Source organism: Eleutherodactylus coqui, chromosome 4 (genome assembly GCF_035609145.1).
Source record: "Eleutherodactylus coqui strain aEleCoq1 chromosome 4, aEleCoq1.hap1, whole genome shotgun sequence".
Lineage (NCBI taxonomy): Eukaryota > Metazoa > Chordata > Amphibia > Anura > Eleutherodactylidae > Eleutherodactylus > Eleutherodactylus coqui.
In genome coordinates, this window is record NC_089840.1 from 31,426,404 (window position 1) to 31,446,227 (window position 19,824).

The window sequence follows — 19,824 nt, forward strand, 5'->3', positions numbered from 1 at the left end:
TCCACAGCCTGCAGGACTTTAATCCCCAGAGGAAGCGTGTTTTTACGACCTTGGGGGATTAAAGTTCAGCACAGCAGGACGCAAAAAGTCTATGGGGTGGTCACTAAGGGGTTAATCTATACTGGAGGGGTGTTATTACAGCTGCTCTTTGCTTTGTCTATTCAATGGACATTCTGGACAAGGGCCCCTTCTCTAAAAAGTCTGACAACCCTTTATAGACGCGACGCATAAATATGATGTGTAGAAGACACCAAGATTTTAGAGACTTCGGATGTTATAGTGAAACATCAGACATTTTGATCATTTAGGTCCAGATGCCGAGACTCCGACCAATCCCTAAAACAAAACCAGTAGAAGTCTTCTAATAACTGTGCCTGTTCAGAGCGGGGTATGGGCTCCAAAGAAAATCTCTGGAGTTCATACATCACTGCCAAATGGGCACAGTGCTCAGATGAGTGCTTCAACCCATTCATTTTAGCGATTGGTGTCGTTCTCAGCACCCAGACCCCCCCCCCCCCACCACCACTATGATATATCAAAAATTTCTAAAAAGTTTAGTTACACTAACACTTGCCTTACTGATCCCTGACAAAGTTTCCCTGGCCCCCCACTTGCGTTACTGATCCCTGACGAAGCTTCCCTGGCCCCCCACTTGCCTTACTGATCCCTGACGAAGCTTCCCTGGCCCCCCACTTGCCTTACTGATCCCTGGCCCCCACTAATCTCTGTACATAAAACACTAGTACTCCTACGGCCATGTCAACTCAAAAATAAAAGTTATGGCTCTTGGGAGTCGGGAGTGAAGAAACAAAAAAGTTGCCACCAAAATGGTCACTGATGGAAAGAGGTTAATGGCGCACAGAACTAGATACGACGACCACCATTGTCAGTTGACAATGAGGGCTAGAGTCCGGTTGCTATTGGTCAGAGATCTGTTTATCCTTTGCACCAGTTTTAAGAAATCTCCCAAACCATCTTTATAAACCTTAAAAAAAAAACCAACGATCACTCGGCGACTTCCATGGAGGACACACGTTTATTAAGAACACGCAGCATCACAATGGCCGCCATTAATATTACACAATCACATTTTTCAGAGCTGCTCAATTAATAGCAGAACTAGAGAAGAACAATAGAAAGTTCCAGCGTTGGAAAATTATGGCAGTGTAGAGCCTATACAGTATACAAGGCGGCTTACATGGGGGTCATAACCCGAGGCACCAGACAGGAGATAAGCCCGTACAGCAGTAGCCCTTAGAAAGCGGCCCTCTGGGTATTCCCTCACACGGCGCGCGCTGGAAGGAACACGATATGATAGTTTATAAAAGTGCAGACCTGTATAGGAAATCAAAGCACCGTGCCGGCCCGCTAATAGGGCGCCCACAGAACCTCTAGAGAGCGGCTTAGTTTGTGCAAAAATGATTGTCGGTTGTACGGTATATAAGGCTATTTCTATAGTACGGGGGGCACAACCTATTCTGGGCACAGCACCACATTGGCAGATCGCACCAATGGCAAAGGCTGCAATAAAACCTAAAAAAAGGTGTCCACATCTGAGCCCTTTCTGGCACATTGACAGTATTTGGGATTTTCGTACTAAGCAGGGGAGCATTTTTGCAACTTCCAGAAATTGCAACGGAGTGCATGCAGCCGCCTCTCCGGACATCAGGGGATACGCCATGTCTTAGATGGGAATATGCCTCGGAAGGATCACTGCAGGGATTCATACAGCACCAGAGAGAGAACCTCCTGCAGTCGCTGTAACACTGCAAATATTTTGTTTGCACTGTTCCTTTAAGTTGCTTAAAGGGAACTTGTGAATTTAGTTTTAAAACTCATCAGGGCCAGACTGAAGAGGAATTCAAGGAGGTTCATGTATATTCATATATGCCCCCAATCCCTCCTTACACCACATGCTGAAAGCAGGTCTTCTTTCTGTGTTACCTTGCACACGGAGAGACCGGGGGGTGGGGGGGTGGGGGGCTCCGTGAACTTCATTGGACTCATCTCCAGCCCGGCCCTGCTAAGTTTTAAAGGTAAGACCTCATGCAGGTCACATGTTACAGCTCCGACTGCTATGGCACTGGAATAAGGAACCCATCGGCCATGATGGGACCCTGTTGTTTCCTAGTATTCTGATTTCACACAGCAATTGATAAAAATAAAGATGATGGCACGCTCCGGCGCAATTCTGTGCCTCTACCGTGTGCATTCATTAAAGGGGTTTTGTTATTAAAAAACAAAAATATATATAAATTTACCAGATCTTCTCCTCGCTGAGCTTCTGCATTGTCCCGTGGTCACCTCATCGCATGCCTGCTGGCTTGTTATGAAGGCTGCATTCCTCACACTCTTATTCCGGCCTGGTCAGAGAGGGTCATGTAGTTCACTGGCGAGGAAGGAATGCTAGTCTACTTCAGAGACAGCTCACATGAGCAGTCTCTGCAGTAGATCGGCACGCCCCCTGCTGGCCTGTGAACTGTAATGTACATTGGCTGGCAGGAAGGAGATTGACGGCAATGTACATAACGTCACAGGAAGCAGAAGAATCAGCCAAATGAAGGTGAAGTGACCGCCCCGGACTGCAGGAGAAAGGAGAAGATAGGGGAGGTGAAGATCTGGTAAGTAGACTGATTGGGAAAATGTGGGGACCTTTGGGATCCCCCTTCTCAGGATTAGTTACTGCTCCAGAAATCTTAGCTACAGCGGTGTGGACACACCATACGAAATGCATGGGATTTTAATTATTAGCATTGAGCTGCCCTTTTAAACCTTGCTTGGCTGAGAGCTTTCCTGACAAATTTGTGTTTACTTCACCTCTTGCCCTGCTCTGGGTGGTTTTGAGAGCCAGCTGGTAACAGCAGCTGAGTGGCTCAAACCCCTGACCAATGGAACCTTGACGTTCCAGCAGAAGTTCACTTCTGCCTGGCAACATCTGCGTCATATTACCTCCACTTAAAATCGGTCACTACATGTCTTATTGAAATGTGATTTATAACCCCATGTAACTTGAGGTATGCATTTCGTACAGTGTTTCCATATTTTTGTCTATGCCCTATTCGGTGTATAGGGTATAAACTTCATATCTTGGAATAAACCCTTTAAGCAAATGGTTAATTTGCCATGTGATTGTATGGAAGCCACAAAGGTAAAATTGATAACAATTAGTTCGAAGGCAACGATAACCAAATTCACACGATTCCTAAATCAGTTTCATCTCCAAGGCAAGAAGAAAAAGTCCTATGTATGCTAATCTGGTTGTATGCTAATCTGGTTCTTAAGGCAAAAACTTGGGTTGTTCGTGTTATTATAGACCATCTTGGTGGAAAGGCACGATAATGTCATAAGTGTGCGCACGATAATGTCATAAGTGTGCAGTCAAAGGCTTCCTTCTCCCATTGGAAACAAGCTACAAAATCCTATCTGCTTCCTTCTTCTGGCTGTAGCTGGTATAAAGAACAGCCTCGCCCATCGCATCGCGGCGCCGGTAGACGGGCTGTACTCGGAGCCGGCGCGGATCTTGTCTCGCAGGGATGAGGCAGCTCGCTGCTTAAGCTTCAGCCGGGACGGTCCGCAATAAACCCTCCGACCATAGAGAGACAGCCAGGTTCTCCTTGTCTCCGTCGGTCTCCAGCGGCAGATCCTTCACGCACACGGACGTCTCCTCCCACAGAGCCTTCAGCGCGTCCATGCAAGAAAGCGGGAAACGTAAGCCGCTCACCTGCAGGAAAGAAGATAGGGTTACAAGAGGCAGGTGCACAGCGAGCAGCTCCATCCTGTCCGAGCCCCTCGCTCTGTAGCCAACCCAGCCAAAACGGGCCAAAGGGAGATTACACATCGTATGGAAGAGGAGATTATATAGAATATACACACAAACATGGACTGTAAAGAACCAAGCCCTCCCCCAGAAGTAGTCGGAATCAAATGAAACTTTCTCTGTGATTGTAATGTTGTTATAAGTCATTACAATATCAGAGCAAAAGGGTCATTTATTGCAGAAAACTCTAGCCCCCTGTTGTACCACCTCTAGCTTGGATACAAGATGTGATACGGACGGGCATGGAGGCTCTAGTACCCTGTTGTACCGCCTCTAGCTTGGATACAAGATGTGATACGGACGGGCATGGAGGCTCTAGTACCCTGTTGTACTGCCTCTAGCTTGGATACAAGATGTGATACGGGTGGGCATGGAGGCTCTAGTACCCTGTTGTACTGCCTCTAGCTTGGATACAAGATGTGATACAGGTGGGCATGGAGGCTCTAGTACCCTGTTGTACTGCCTCTAGCTTGGATACAAGATGTGATACAGGTGGGCATGGAGGCTCTAGTACCCTGTTGTACCGCCTCTAGCTTGGATACAAGATGCGATACGGGGAGTGGGGAAGAGGGGGGCATGGAGGCTCTAGTATCCTGTTGTACCACCTCTAGCTTGGATACAAGATGTGATATGGGCGGGCATGGAGGCTCTAGTATCCTGTTGTACCACCTCTAGCTTGGATACAAGATGTGATATGGGCGGGCATGGAGGCTCTAGTATCTTGTTGTACCACCTCTAGCTTGGATACAAGATGTGATACGGGCGGGCATGGAGGCTCTAGTATCTTGTTGTACCACCTCTAGCTTGGATACAAGATGTGATACGGGCGGGCATGGAGGCTCTAGTACAATGTTGTACCACCTCTAGCTTGGATGTGATGGTCTGGTCATTAAGGATCCAAGATAAACCTAGGGGTTAATCCTGCTTTGACAAAACAATAGGAGGTAAGCTTTAACCCAGACACAGTAATAAGATGCTTCTATTCTTTGCACCAGGTAGCTACTGGACAGAGCACAATAGAAATCATTTGTTAGAACAGATTCCCATTCCTGCAGTCGGCATCTTTCACAATATTCCACGTAACGGGCGCGATTGGTAACACTAACGTACAGACTTTGACCAGACGCCATATTACAATACATTATAACATGCAGGAGGTCTTCATGGATTATTATCTATTGTGGTCTGAAGACTGAAAAAAAATAAAATAAAATGACAGTCCTATTACCACAGGTGAAACAAGAGCGCCCCCTGCTGGACAATCCTACAACAACGCCGCCTCCTCCGGCGACACGGCTCACGCAAAAACAGTTTTTCTTAAAAGACAGAAGAGCGAGCCTAACCCATAAAACACTGATATTTCCCCCACGGGAGAGATATTTTTCTCACTTTTACTTGCACTTAGGGAATTTGGCAAACATATATTAGCCGCCAACCATAAAACAATGTGAACCGGAGGAAGCGCTTTGTTTCTGCTGACGGCTTTTAAAGTTACAGTCTTGTGTCAAAAACCAGCGTCATACGAGTACAAACAACGGTCCTATCATCAGTGGTGCCCGCGATGCCAGGCTACAGACACGGGCGGTGCGGCGACACTTGGCATCTAATTCATACCGCCCTTATATACACACCGCCAACTACAGTCACGCCTGGTCTTCTCCAGATCAACGAAGTAGGGATATAAAAACTTATATACTCATTGTCTAAAAAAATTAATAATGCACCCAGATAGAAATGTTGGCCCGCAGGTACGTCTCGGGCGGCTGTGTAAAGGATTACAGTGTGGTCTGATTAGACAGGGGGGCTCGTCACCAGAGGCCAGAAAAGGGTTTCCCCCGTTGCCCAACAAGAAGCTACTTTTGTGTAGCGGACCTCGTGTTGGGAGATCGTTGACCACTAGACGTCTCTACGACTCTCGATTTGCCCAGTTAACGGACGTCGGGAGGGGCGCATCATTGTCGAAGCGGTCATCCTGCTTCTTTCTTTCCAAATTGCTGCCATCTAGACCATTCTGCCCATGCTGTTGGGATCAGTGGTTACACGAGGGCACGCACTGATACCAAGCAGGCTGCGGACAGCCCAGACAGACCACCAGTAGAGAGGTTTTTTGGATCCACTCATACTTCTCAGTGGATCAAACTGTTTTGTTTACCACCATCCAGACACATGTGGCACCTTTACTGCAGACCCTTTCTCTGCCCGGACCATTTCCAGGCGCTTAGCAGAAGGAAATAGGTGTCACATCGCCCATTAACTGTCCTGCCGCTAACAACCCAATACTGTGGAGTGGTACAATGCCCCCTGCTGGTGAAATGGCCTGGGAAGCCATCGCGTACAATAGTTGGCCACCCCAAGGGACAATGACAGCTCAGCGATATCTGCACATCTGTTGCTGCTCATGGCGGGGCTGAACCTCCACTTTATTTCTATGCAGGTCAGGTTTGGCAGCTGCGCCTCATATACACTATAGGGTTACGAGGGTCCTTTTCTGCAGGACACATACCCAGTGATCAGCCGCCGGCATAGGATCTTATTTGCCTGCATTCATGGATATGCAGCCATGTGCTCAAATGCAAGAGAGGTCAGTGAAAGATTCAGGGCCGGTGCGGCTGACAGGTGAGTTGCGGCGGGGAGGGAGAGGGAGAGAGAGATCTCCCCTCCATTCCTCCCCGCTGTTCCCCGCTGGCCCCCGAATCTTTAGAGACGAGCGGGGAGATACTCGGCTAAGGCACTACTCGCTCCAGTAATGTGCCTTAGCGAGTATACTCGCTCATCTCTAGTGCCTAGCTTTATAAGCTGCCACATAAATGGGAAAGTAGGATACCTGGCTATATACTAGATCACCGAAGCACCTGGCTATATACTAGATCACCGAAGCACCCAGCCAGATGGCCGAATGGAGCGTACGATACGTGTAAGCAGCCGCAAATGCAATTGTATTCAGATAATATATGTGCATGAGTGCCGAGGTGCGTGTTTCCGTTCCTGTAGGTTTCGCAGCCCTTGGCTTACCTGCACCTTCACATTTAACTGTGACTTTGTCTTGTTACATTTGCGGCTTCCAACACGTGTCTTGCACTCCACTTACCCATCAGTCCTAGATGCTTCCGTGACAGTATACAGCCAGCTATCTAGCTTTCCCATTCCTTTGGGGGCTCTTTAGCCTAAATAGAGGGGTCTACAGAGCCTTGAAACCCGATCAATAAGGTTCGGCTGGACGTGATGGGTGGGCTCATGGTTTGATCAAAGTACGCCTTAACCCTTACATTTCCATGCAGTTCGTATGAACAGTTGCGCAATTCATGCAGATATTAGAGGTGTATAAAAGCTGACGCCCGCGCTCGTTTCTACATCAAAGTCTGCCCCAGGTGAACGCACCCTTATGAACGCCCTTAATAAGTACTTACAGGAGGGCTTTCCTCGTTGTCGGACACCATGTGACTTCTCCTTTCATTCTTCAAAGCGTGGAAGACATAAATCATTAAGTCTTCTGAGGGCTTCTGTCATAATGATAAAAGAAAACGACATTTCACACGGCTCAATGCTGAAAACACAAGTCGGAGACGCTCCCTGAAGGCCGACGCGTTTGGGTCCTTCTCCGGCTCAGAATGAAGTCATTGTGATAAAATGCTATAGAACTGCTGTAGGTATACGTCTGATGGGTTGTCCTTAGTCGGTGGTCCCTTCTCAGCCCAGTAAGCAGTAGACCACCTCAGCTTTGGCTTTCCTAATGCCTGGGGATCAGCTAATTTCTATGGGAGTTATATGAAGAGGGTAGTGCAAGACGCTCGCTATTTCCGTCCTACGGATCACTGCATTTAGGGTGGCCAGGGCTAAAACAGGGGATGGCTGTAGGACCCGGAGTCGAGACCCGCACCTATCAGACTTTAACGGCATACCCTTTAATTTTAACTGTAGAATCCTTTTAAAAGGGACCAGTCATTAACCCCTTAACACCACAGGACACAAGTACAATGCCCCCAGGATGTAAACAACGCAACAGAACGTTAATTTACGTCCTGCGGATGGCATGGGCTCTGAACAACGGCAAGTAACATTGTTCTGCATGTCAAAGATTGTATTAAAAAAATATATATATAAGAAAAAAGTCACATTGCTTGTTTTGTTCATTTCGACTGAGACCAAAAAACAGAATAAAAGTGATCAAAAAAGTCGTATGTACCCAAATATGGTACCAATAAAAAAAACTACAGCTCGTCAGCAAAAAAACAAGCACTCACCAAGCTCCGTCTGTGGGGAAAAAAATAAAAAATAAAAAATTATGGGAGTTTGAATGCAGTGATTCAAAAAAATAATTGGCGGAAAAAAAAAAAAAAAGTTCTGCAAAACTGGGAAAACGTAAAATATAAAAATGGCGGTATCGTCCCAGTTGTACCAACCCGCAGGAAAAAAAAAAACCACGGCACCTATACTGCACAATAAACAGTTTAAAAAAAACGGCTGTGTCGACGGAAAAAACAATAAAAAAACCTATGGGTTTGAAAAGTAGAGATGAAGATTCCCCCTCCCCCCCCAAAAAAAATCTTTTCATCCTTAGGTCCAAAATAGGCCGTGTCGCTGTGGTGCCTGCAATCCGCATAAGACAGAAGAATTACCCAGATGTGAAGCTGCACAATAACACGCGGCTCAGTGCCTCATACCGAGTGTAAGCAGCCATCGCCTGACATCGGATGCAGCAAAAAATGCCACAAGATCTAAACTACGTGATGTGATCAGCACCTACCAGTGCATCTGGAGCGCGGTCTATGGTGATGGCAGCGTAGTCCTTGTACTGAAGTCTAATTGTGCTGTTCAGGTTCGGTGGAGCATCTGCAAAGACACAATAAAATACAATAAGTCTGCTAGTTCCCATTATCTACAACCGCTCTGTCCTTCCTGGTTGCTGCTGACCGGGACATGTGACTGCTGCAGCCAATCACTGGCTATACAAGGTCACTTCCATTGATTGGCCGCAGCAGTCACATGTCCGGGTCAGCAGCAACCAGGAAATACAGAGTGGCTGTGAAGCAATTTCAGAGAGTGGAAAGACCCCTTTAAGATGAATAACGGGTAACAGACGAAAAAGAGGTTACAGATTACCATCGCAATATTCTTCTAGCCATGCATTAGGCTGACTGGTGCATGTCCAGGAGTCACAGACTACAATGACTAGTAAATACTTGCATTATTCATGAAGCCTCTAGGGTCATTCCATGTCAACTGTCCAAATTTGGAAGAGGGTCCCTGCTTGACCAGCTTCAATTTTACAAAAATGTTCATACACCACCTGTATGAAGTTCTGCACAGTTTCAGCTTAGTTGAGGCACTGGAGCCATTTGCATAAAAGTCACTCTGCCCCTGCAGTCGTTTTGAAAAATATCCAATTTTGTGTTGTCACTGTTCTTGATCCAAGCGAGCCAACTCACTGAAACCTGGTGCAGGCGGTCAACGTTTTGTTTAGAATTCGAAAATTTTACAAGCTTTTAGATTCCAAGCAGTGAACCCCTATCCATCAATTACTGATGATCTATCCTGAGGGTAGGTCAATCAATCCTAAAAGTACTACCGTGTTTTCCCGTAAATAAGACAGTGTCTTAAATTAATTTTTGTTCAAAAAGGTTTAACTTTTTTACATGTATAGCTGCCTGGACACTATTTAAATAGACTTTTTTAATTAACTGTTAGCAGGGCTTAATTTTGGAGTAGGGCTTATATTTCAAGCATCCTCAAAAAGCCTGAAAAATCATTTTGCAACCTCAAAAATTCTGGAAAATCATGCTATGTCTTATTTTCAGGGTATGTCTTATTTTCAGGGAAACAGGGTAGATAACCCCTTTAAAATCAACTGGTCAGCGGACATTAAGCAAATTTGCAATCTACTTACTGAGCCAAATTATTACCAGTTCCTATTTCTGGATCCTGGTTGAGTGATCCTGCGACTGAAATCACTCAACTTCTGCTAATCATAGAAGGAAACATACATGACACATGCTCTCATGTATCTTTGCTTCTATGGACAGTGACGGTACATACAATTTTTTTCTTTTGCTTTGTTCAAATTCCGCTAACGTCACATACGCTAAATCCGTAAGCCTTTGAGGCTCATTGTATGCGTTATCTCATGCGTCATCATCGGGGGGCCGGACTACTATCAGTACTGTGCATGTGCCCAATGTAGTCAACACTATGCGACATTCTAGCATAAGGATACAGAGCTGGCAAAGGAGGGTGGAGAATGTAGTAGAGGAGCTCCAGGGGGCAGCAGGCGTGTGGAGGAATTAGAAGCCGATCGCACAGGATCAGAGGACACTGACAGTTCAGTAATGTTTTCCAACCAATGTAAAATTTGGTCTCAGAGAACCCCTTTAATCCGTTCATGGAGAGGCCCAACCTACAGATGTAATAAAAAGGCAGAACCCCGATAATCTGTACATTGTACTACGGAATATTCAAAGACAGATCAATAAGACATACTTGGCGGACTCGAGTTCCCGTTCTCCTGATTGGATGACTCCACATCCAGATAAGGCGGCAATCTGTTTCCTATGAAGTCGCGCAGCATCTCGCAGGACCGCAGCTGGCATTTGCCCTCTATCCTCTTGGCTAAACCAGACAGGAGACCGCCAAGGGTACCGCCTGCCCTGCTGCTCGGGTCCAGGCACTGCAACAGTCACAGAAACGTACGTTATAAATTAACCATTCACTGAGAAAACAGAAGCAGAAGTTTTATAAATGATGGAAGTCACAATGATGATACAGAGCAACTCTGCGTCACATCTAAGAGCAGCAGGGGACAAACGAAGCTTCAAGGGGTTTTCCCATCTCAGAAAGTGATGGTATATTAAATACGGTATTCACTTGCTTACTGATTGGTGATAGTCTGGCTCAGGGCCATTGTAACACCTTAGTGGGTTCAGTGCAAAAGGTGTCCCAAGTGGCCCCCAGATCGCCATAATGACTTCTTCCTGCCATGGCATGTCTCTGCATGCCCTCCCCATCTTGCTGCTACCAACAATGCTTCTCTCAGTGCCCTCTACAAAACTAATAATGCACCTTTCTGCACCTCCAAACGAATAATGCCCCTCCGTGCGCACTCCCATGGCAACAAGGCGCCTTTGTGCATCCTCCATGACTCTTGGTGGGCCTGACCAAAGCTGTCTTGCCCCCATTCTGCCATGACACATCTCTGCACGCTCCACCCATCCTGCCTCTACCCTCAATGCTCTTCTCAGTGCCTCCTACAAGAAAAAAAATGCCCTTCTCTGCGCCCCCTCACCCCACAAAAAGATATGAATGCTCCTGTCTGCATTCCTCCCGGCGCACAATAATACTAATTCTCCTCTCTGCACCTTTCATCAAACTAATAACGCCTCTCTGCGCCCCTTACGACAACAAGCCCCTCTCTGCACCCTCACCAAGCTAATAATGCCCCTCTCTGTGCCGCCCTCCACATGGTAACAATTCCCTCTCTGCTCCCTCCACGACTCTTAGTGGGTCCAGCACAGAAGTTTCTTGAGTGACTTCTAAACTGCAATGACGACTTCTTCCAGCCGTGCCACGTCTTTGCACGCTGCTTCCAACCTGCTGCTTTCCCCAATGCTCTTCTCAGTGCCCCCTTACAAGCTAATAATGTCCCTCTCTGCACCCCCCGTGGCAATAAGCCCCTACCAAGTTTTGCAAATGCCTTTGCATCCAGAGGACACAAGCGCAGGTGAAAATGGTGAAGCCGTCAGCGGGCCAGATGCATGTGCAGCACTTGGTTAAAGTGGACCCGGTCCAACTGGGGGGCCGTCACCAATCCGGAGAATGATGGGGCCGCAGTATCTTCTGTATGTTGTTAGAACAGCTGCTTCATGAGTGGGAGTCATCCGACGACTGACCGGCGGACCAAAGAGTAATAAAAATCCACCCCCAACTAGCCACATACTAGCAAATGTAACCGTAAGGAGACGGCGGACGATTACCAGCAACTGTCGCAGGGGAACGCCCTTCCGCAGATCCACGTGTTCCTTCGCTGCATCTTGTAGCAGAGCGGGCATCAAGTCCTGCAGGTAATCTACCCAGGAGCTGCAGAAGGAGCAGGCGAGAGTCAATAAGAGACAACAGGACGATGGGAAGAGTCACACGCTACATCACACGGGCAAGACAGAAAATACCGTGAACCGCCTTTAACTCCGCAATCCAATAAACCGTAAAGTCTGATAATTCAGCATTTCTTCTCACCACAATATAAATGTGTAATTTGATAAAACTGAAAGCAGAATAATAAGCAGAGGGGCAATAATAAGGAGATAATAGACAATCTGCTTTGGGGTGACCATTCGTTAATCCAGAACATTTGATAATCCGGCAGCCGTCTGCTTGAAGAAAAAGTCAGAGGAGTCAGGCATCTACAGAAGGAGAATACTTGTCATCTCCGAGTTACCAGTGTAGTAATAGAGACTGCCTACTGATCGGTACAGACGTAGCAGCCGCCAAACCAACGTTTGGTGCGTTACACTATTAAAGGGGGGTTTCCAAGTTATACTGTATAAAAACTGTACAGAGGGCATGAAAGGGTTAAAAATAAAGTAAGGTATACCCACCGCTCCCATTTCCCTGCCGCGTCACCGGTCTTGTCTACATTGGCTGCAGCAGTCACTTGCATGTATAGGGAAGGTCACTGCAGCAGCCAATCACTGGCCTCGGCTTGAGAATGCCGATTGGCTGCAGCGGTCAAGTGGGTACATGGATCATCACCGCTGCAGTCAACGTAAACAAAACCGGCAGCGAGGACAAGAGCGGCAGCGCTGGACCAGCGGGAAAATGAAGCGGTGGGTATACCTCAGTTATTTTTAACCCTTTGCTGTCCCTTGTACTTTTTTAAATAACTTGGAAAAGCCCTTTAATAGAGTAACTCGCTGAACGTTCATTTGGCGGCTGCTACATCTGTATCATGATAAGAATGTTGGCTGACCCCTAATAAAGCAATCACAGACTTCCTCCATCGGCGACGCGTGTCCGTACTTGTTCTGGTAGGTGCTGATGGTTACGTGCGTGGAGTGCGAGCAGCTCGCCGGCGTCTCCGCCTGATGAATCGTTCCTCGGGGAAAATACAGCATGTCGCCTTCCTGGGACGCAAAGAGAACAGGAATGTAAGCGCTTTAATTATCCGGCGTCTCTTCCATTGTGCAAGAGCCAAGAGGAAGGTTACCTTTAATAGGATGTCGTGGGTGGGAGTAGTGACCTTGTCCGCCGGGGACACATCGTACTCTCTCGCTAGTTGGACCGTCGGCTCGTAGAGGCGCCAGCGCTTCTCTCCCTCCACCTGAAGGATGAAGACCTGCAAGACAGCAACGATTTACCACCAATGTGACTGAGCGCATGGTCTGCTACACGGATCTGCCGCAATTAAAGGGGTATTCCCATCTCATAAACTGATGGTACGTCACTAACTATGATCAGTGGGGGTCCGACCTACAAGACCCCACCACCATGAAAATGAAGGGGCTGCTGCTTTACTGCTTTTTCTGCCATACTCCATTGTTTCCCCTTAGAAAAGTAATGATAAAAGTATTAAAAACTATGTCATCAGAAAGCGGCCTCTTGCACAGAGCAGATTTTTATATTAAACATTTTTAATGTTCAACGTCATGATCGATCTTACAAAAATTTCTAAAATCCTGCAGTTCTCACACTGACCACTAGGCCTAATAATAGTCTGCCACTTCCTCTTCTGTAGAGACATCCATACATAGATAACTGAGGATCCAGTACTCAGCTTACCTCCTCCCCCTCCCTGAACAAGATCATATGGGACGCCTACAAACACTCACCCATAGAATTCTATAGAGGTCACAACTACCTCCTCCCCCTCCCTGCACAGGCCGCAAAGCAGGGACACAACATTCTCAAACAGACGTCAATAGGTGAAGGTCACAGATCCCCTCCTCCCCCTCCTTGAATAAGATCATAGAGCATGCCCACAACACTTTCCCATCAATGAGCCCCCTCCGAACCGTGGAGTTAACGGCCCATGAGGCTGCTGTAAAGCAGTTCAGACAAGATGACCGCCCCCACAGTCATGTATGGACAATAGAATACATTTATATATTATAATCCTATGGGAGAGTGTTGTGGGTATGCCATGTGATCTTACTCAGGGAGGGGGGAGGAGGTGAGCTGTGATATCACCTATATGAATAGCGGATACACATACAGACATACATACAATCAGAAGATAAAAAACATTAGAAAAACGGAATACGGGTCAGAATCTGGTTTTCTGGGCGATACATTCCCCTACAACAGTATATACTTTTATCAACCGTCTCTATTGGGACGTCACATTTCTCGTTAACTCTTTCCCATTTCAGATTCCTGGTGAGCACGGAGGAGGAGCCTAGCCCAGCCGTGGCGTCGGGCTACTCTTCCGTGGCCCACCCTGTATTTCATGTGTGTTGTTACATGTTGATTTGCACTTTGGGAGGCTTCTTGCCCCCATCATCCACGATCACTGAGCTATAGGTGTACAGGCTGTGCTGTGGGGGGCTCACACTATTTGGTGACCCCTTTTCATTCTGCGCGGTTTTTAATCTTTGGAGATTTTTTTCCCTTTTTGGGTATGATAGAAGACGGTTGTATTATTTTTTTTGCATTTTACGTACTTCTATGTTCTGCCGCTTTAGTTTTGGAGGATTTATGATTTTTGAGACGGGTGCGGCGCAAGTGGTTTATATGGCGGTCAGCATGTAGCTGGGATTACTTCTATCCCAGAGAGGACGGTACAGGAGACATGGCGGTGCACGCAGCAACCGGCAGTACGACCTGCGGTATTCTACCGCCATCTACTGTACACTGCAGAGAAGGGACACAAGGCTACACATCACCTGTTACAAGGAAGCCAAAGACGAGCGACTGATTTTAAGTCGAGTGCACACATAGCCGACGTAACTACGCAGAATCCGCAATCAGCGTACAGAACAGCGGCCGGAGTGCCGGTTATAATGACAAGCTTTATTTTTGTCGCATTCCAAGACCCGTAACATTTTTTATCTTTCCACCAACATAGCTGTGTGAAGTCTTGTACAGGATGAGCTGTAGTTTTCATCGGTAATATTTTGGGGTAAAATATGACTTTTTGCTTGAATTTTTTTTGGGGGGGGGAGGGGGGGCAGCGAATGAGTAAAAAACAGCAATTTTATCTTTTTTCTTGTTGTTCCCTGTGCAGGATAAATAAGGTAACATTTTTATAATACGGATCGTGACAAACACAGCGGGTGATAACCGTAATTTAACATGTTTTGCATAAAAAGATTTTGTGGGAAAAACAGGGGTTTAATTTAATTTTTTTTTTTTTTTAACTCTGGATTTTTAATTAAAGCGTTTTTCAGACTTCTAAATCCATTGGTGACTTTGAACGATGAGCCACGCGAAGCGAATGAGAGCGTCCAGCACTTTATCGTGGCTCTCCGTGTTGGCTTTGAGAGATGATGCCTTGATCAGTAGGTCGTCCAGCTATGGCGGTCGCTACAACAGCCGACAGGACCTTCGTGAACTGGAGGAGCTGTAGGAAGGCCGGATGGTAAAGCAACAAGTTAGAATTCCCTTAGTTGATCGCAAGACAAAGAAAATCCCTGGTGGGACTGACAAATCGGAATTTGTGAAGACCGGCGTCCTTGATGTCCATCGATGAGAGGCATTCTCTTTGCTCCATGAAAGCAATCACTGCTCTGCGGGACTCACTGCAAAGATGGCGTACTTTGACGTAACGAGTTTGAGATCTAAGACCGAGCGGACCGATCCGTCTTTTTTTCGGGAGCAACAAAGAGGTTGGCGTAAAAGCCGGTAAACCGTTCATGAGAAGGAACTCGGACAACGACTCCCTGGTGGAGTAAGTCCTGAAGAGCTTCAGAGTACTAGGAGGATCTAGCTGGATCGGGTAGAAGGAAAGAACTGAAAAAGCAATTTGGGGGGTGTGAGCAAATAAAATAATGGCGTACCCCGAAGAAACAATCTTACGAACCCGACCCTTCACTTTGGATGACAGGGATGGGGACTGCCCTTCATGCGGAGGAAGATTTAGCTGAGGAGGGCTTAAGACCTCTATGAGATTTGTCTACCATGGCAGAAGCTTAGGGAGAATGTTCTTCATCGAACGAAGAGTCAGAATCCACAATTTTGTCCTCAGAGCGGGAGCAAGAGGCGACAGAGGAGTGGAACGCTGTGGGTGGAGGCGACAGAGTATGACCGCGCCACCTTGGAGATCACAGTCGTTTCCTGGTTCTGCCGCGTGTACGTTGGGGTAGGAACGTTCCCCTAGCATCAGACCCTGCAGCCGGTTTCTGGCTAACTAGAAACAATGGACATTGAGACTTTTGTTTGGTCCGAATCCGCCACTGAGAGCGAGTGTGCCCATTCTGGTTCGGGGCATGGTGGCGAGTGTCCCTGGAACGGGTCACTGGTGGTCTAGGGAAGAGGCAGTTTGTGCGAAGGGGCTCCTGCAGACCACATGAAAACTTTGTGCAACAACAGGAGCATGCAAAGTGTGTAGCAATGGCCGTATCCTGCTTATCCGATTCTTCCATAGAATCTGACATTGTAGTTCTATGTGCAACTAAATGTCTAACTACAACCAGTGCGCACAGTGACAGAAGCGGGCTGAGAAGCTGCAGATGGGCTAGGGTGGCAAGAAGCTACCGAGAGTAGGTCTTACCCAGGACCAGAAGCTGATTAAGAAAGAGAGCCACACGTAGATGGCGTCCTGGATGCGAGAGAGTCGCAGGAAAGCGGAGGTAGTATCGGTTGTTAGTAACGGAAATCCCACCGCGCAAGCAGAACCGCAGGCTAATGGCGTGGCGGCCACAGGCAAACTCACACCCCGCCCAAATACGAAGGGAAGGCCTCTTCACTGGTGATATAACAAGGGCAGGCCGGAAAGCGAAGCGTACAAAAGAGCGCAGGCAGTGTAAGCAGAAATGCACTCCACGCCACCCAAATCTTAAGACACGTGGCCGATCCACCAAAAAAGACCTCAAAAGACCACCGGTCAATATTCTCCGGGGACATAATGTGGAAAAGCCGCGAAAGGCTGCAGAAACCAGCAGCTGCAACCCGGTCCAGACAAGGCCGCCCATCTAAGGCAGGAAGCCCCTTGCACAATGCAATCATTCACGTGCGATTTATTTTACCGGAGTGATGGCCTGGGAGTTTTAAACTACATCAATTGGTTCATCTTCCGTTTTTTGGCTGCATGTGATACTAGTATGTTAGCACAAAAAGCTGATGTGACTCGCACACAATCGCAGTGAAATCTAAATCACACACGCCTGTGGGAATAAGCCCCAAGCGTCCGTGTGATGGATTACAGGTAGAAACAGGACAAAGCTGTGACATATACTGCACAAGATATTACCCATCTACCTCAACATCGTCGTGGTGCGGGGGCAGGCCCTGAGAGCTCGCCGGCGTGATGTACACATTGCACCCGACTAGTGCGCCAAAGAAACACTCCAGCTTCTCCATGATCTGCCATAACTTGTCCTGTGGAGAAACGAGATCACCATCAGCTGCAGCACGAGAGAAGAACATTCACAGGGATCAACTTCAGACGGGGCGGCGATCCGGGGATCATTCCGATTGCCAGATTGGAGTCAGGATGGAATTTTTTCCCTTAAATTGGCTTCTACCTCATTGGGTTTTTTTTTTGCCTTCCTCTGAATCAACATTGGGGGGTAATAGGCTGAACTGGATGGACATGTGTCTTTTTTTGGCCTCACTATGGCAGACTTGTATGACACGGTCATCCATTCGTCGCTGTGGCTGCTTTCTGGGGGCGACCTACAGCTCTGATAGGACGTAGATGATGTCCGCCGAGGGCCAAGGCCAGACTATACGGCATCCCTTACGTTTCCTTCCATCGCTAGTACGGTTTTTTAGACATCTTACATTGAACCTCTGAGGCTGATGAAGCTGTACGGTCGCTCTGGAGCTCCGGAAGTCCTTTAAGATCTCCAGGTAAGTGGCTTTTCCCCGTCTTGGTAAGACAATCTTCTTCCCGTTCTTGCACTTGCACATGTTTACATCGCGCCCGTACTGAATGCCTTTCCCGCTGGCAAGCTTTAGGTCCGACATGGGGAAGAGAGACTGGTAATAAGTCTGGATGTCAGGGTCGCTCCGCTGGATCAGTAACGGCTTCTTCTCCCAGAAGGACCTGAAGAAATCCTCACTTGTGATTGGAGAGATAAAACTTTCAAAGAGACTCTGCGGGGAGGTAAAGTCCAGGGGGGCCGAGCTGGGCCGGGGGGCCTTGCCAGGTGGAGGAGCGTCATCTTCAGCGGCCGCCCGTCTGACCCTTCGAGGCATATCCTACAGGAGAAATAGAGGTAAGGATTATATAGTGAGAAGTTTTAGGACGCCTCGATTTTTCTAGTCTCTCAGCATGAACGCAGGTCAGGTCAGCAAATAACATCAAAGGTTTCAAAGGTTCAAAAGTTAAAAATATAAAACGTGTCCTGAAATTTTATCATGAAAACGAAACAATAGTCTAAATTTATGATTTTACCCAAAGGGCTTTTTTGCAGTAAACACATCAGGAACAGCTGCTCTGCAGCCCGGGAAGCCAATTATGGTTTGAAATTGGATGCAAACTATTTGTACAGGTGTCTCAATATTTGTAGATTACTTTCAAACCCTCTGATTCTATATGACCAGTGATGGAACTGACTGCTTTACACCCTCTAGGGCAGGATTTGGGCAGCTCTTCAGGACAGAGCACATGGCTATAATAATGGCTAGAAAAATACAATTAACCCAAGAAGGTAGACAGACAATTACAACCCTCAGGTTGGTCTCACATGAGTGGTATATACAGTGCTCGGTGTGAAATATATACACACACACACACACACACACACACACACACACACACACACACACTAGCTGATATACCCGGCTTCGCCCGAGTTAATTTGGTACTGGTGTTTATCTGGTGTTCACACAGAAAAGCTTATGAAGTCGTGGTTACTTTAGAGATACTGAGGAAAACATATGTTCACCATTTTGCATAGTTCTCTGCGTTACCCAGGAAATACCACGGGGAGGCAACCATGCGACGTTTCCTTTATATAAAATGACATCAGGAAGTGAGAGAATTAGATTACGTACATAAAATTTGGACGCCAATTATTTTAGACTTAGAATTGAATAATCGAGTTGGGACCTATGAACTTTTCCTATTTATGACATAATCAATGCCCGTGCAAAATTTCAAATTTCTACGACACCGGGAAGGGAGAGAATTAGATTATGTACGTAAAATTTGGATGCTAATTCTTTTGCGCATAGAATTGAATAATGGAGTTGGGACCCATTAGCTTTTCCTATTTATGACATAATCAATGCCCGTACAAAATTTCATGCTTCTACGACATTGGGAAGTGAGAGAATTTTTGGTGAGTCAGTGAGTGAGGGCTTTCGTGTGTCTCTCTCTCTCTCTCTCTCTCTCTCTCTCTCTCTCTCTCTCTCTCTCTCTATATATATATACACTGTATACAGTAGCTCAGTATATATATGGCACAGTATATATAGCGCTCAATGTATGTATATATATATATATACTGTATACAGCAATCAGTGTGTGTAATATATATATATATATATATATATATATATATATATATACACACACACACACCTTATACAGCGCTCCATGTATGTATATATACTGTATACAGAATCTCGGTGTACATATACTGTATCAAGCGCTCGGGGTGAATATATATATTCTGCACACTGTATCTCCTACCTTCACTTCTGCGGCTCCCAGCACTACACGAGAGAAGCACGTGGCTCCAGCGAGTATCCCAGGATGCCCCGCGGCACTCACCGTTCTGCAGACAAAAGGCCAACAACTACGAGTGTGTAGCATAAAGCCTGCCTGCTAAGTAGTGAGACACCTAGTGGTGGAGTGAGGAACTGATAGCACGGAAGTCTGCGCTGCTCTGCCTTCTTCCATGCTCTACAGGTTG

General features: G+C 46.9%; 1 protein-coding gene across 1 annotated transcript; it reads right to left on the minus strand.

Moving 5' to 3' along the window:
- Positions 1-1,017: 1,017 nt before the first annotated feature.
- RIOX2 (ribosomal oxygenase 2) lies at positions 1,018-19,650 on the minus strand. The gene is made up of 10 exons (XM_066599159.1): positions 19,602-19,650; positions 17,744-18,163; positions 17,219-17,338; positions 13,011-13,139; positions 12,824-12,927; positions 11,782-11,884; positions 10,292-10,478; positions 8,562-8,647; positions 7,225-7,317; positions 1,018-3,721 (listed from the first exon to the last, which is right to left on the minus strand). Exons 2-10 carry the CDS (start codon positions 18,158-18,160, stop codon positions 3,551-3,553), a joined length of 1,410 nt encoding a protein of 469 aa, XP_066455256.1. The 5' UTR covers positions 18,161-18,163; positions 19,602-19,650; the 3' UTR covers positions 1,018-3,550.
- Between the last annotated feature and the right edge of the window lie 174 nt (positions 19,651-19,824).

Excerpts from the sequence above, each read along its gene's own strand:
- RIOX2 (XM_066599159.1), bottom strand. The coding sequence starts at position 18,160 with ATGCCTCGAAGGGTCAGACGGGCGGCCGCTGAAGATGACGCTCCTCCA. Across the intron at positions 11,885-12,823 it reads ATCAGCACCTACCAGAACAA|CTCCTGGGTAGATTACCTGC; the intron begins GTACGGACACGC and ends CTCCTTCTGCAG. Across the intron at positions 10,479-11,781 it reads TTCCCCTGCGACAGTTGCTG|TGCCTGGACCCGAGCAGCAG; the intron begins GTAATCGTCCGC and ends TGACTGTTGCAG.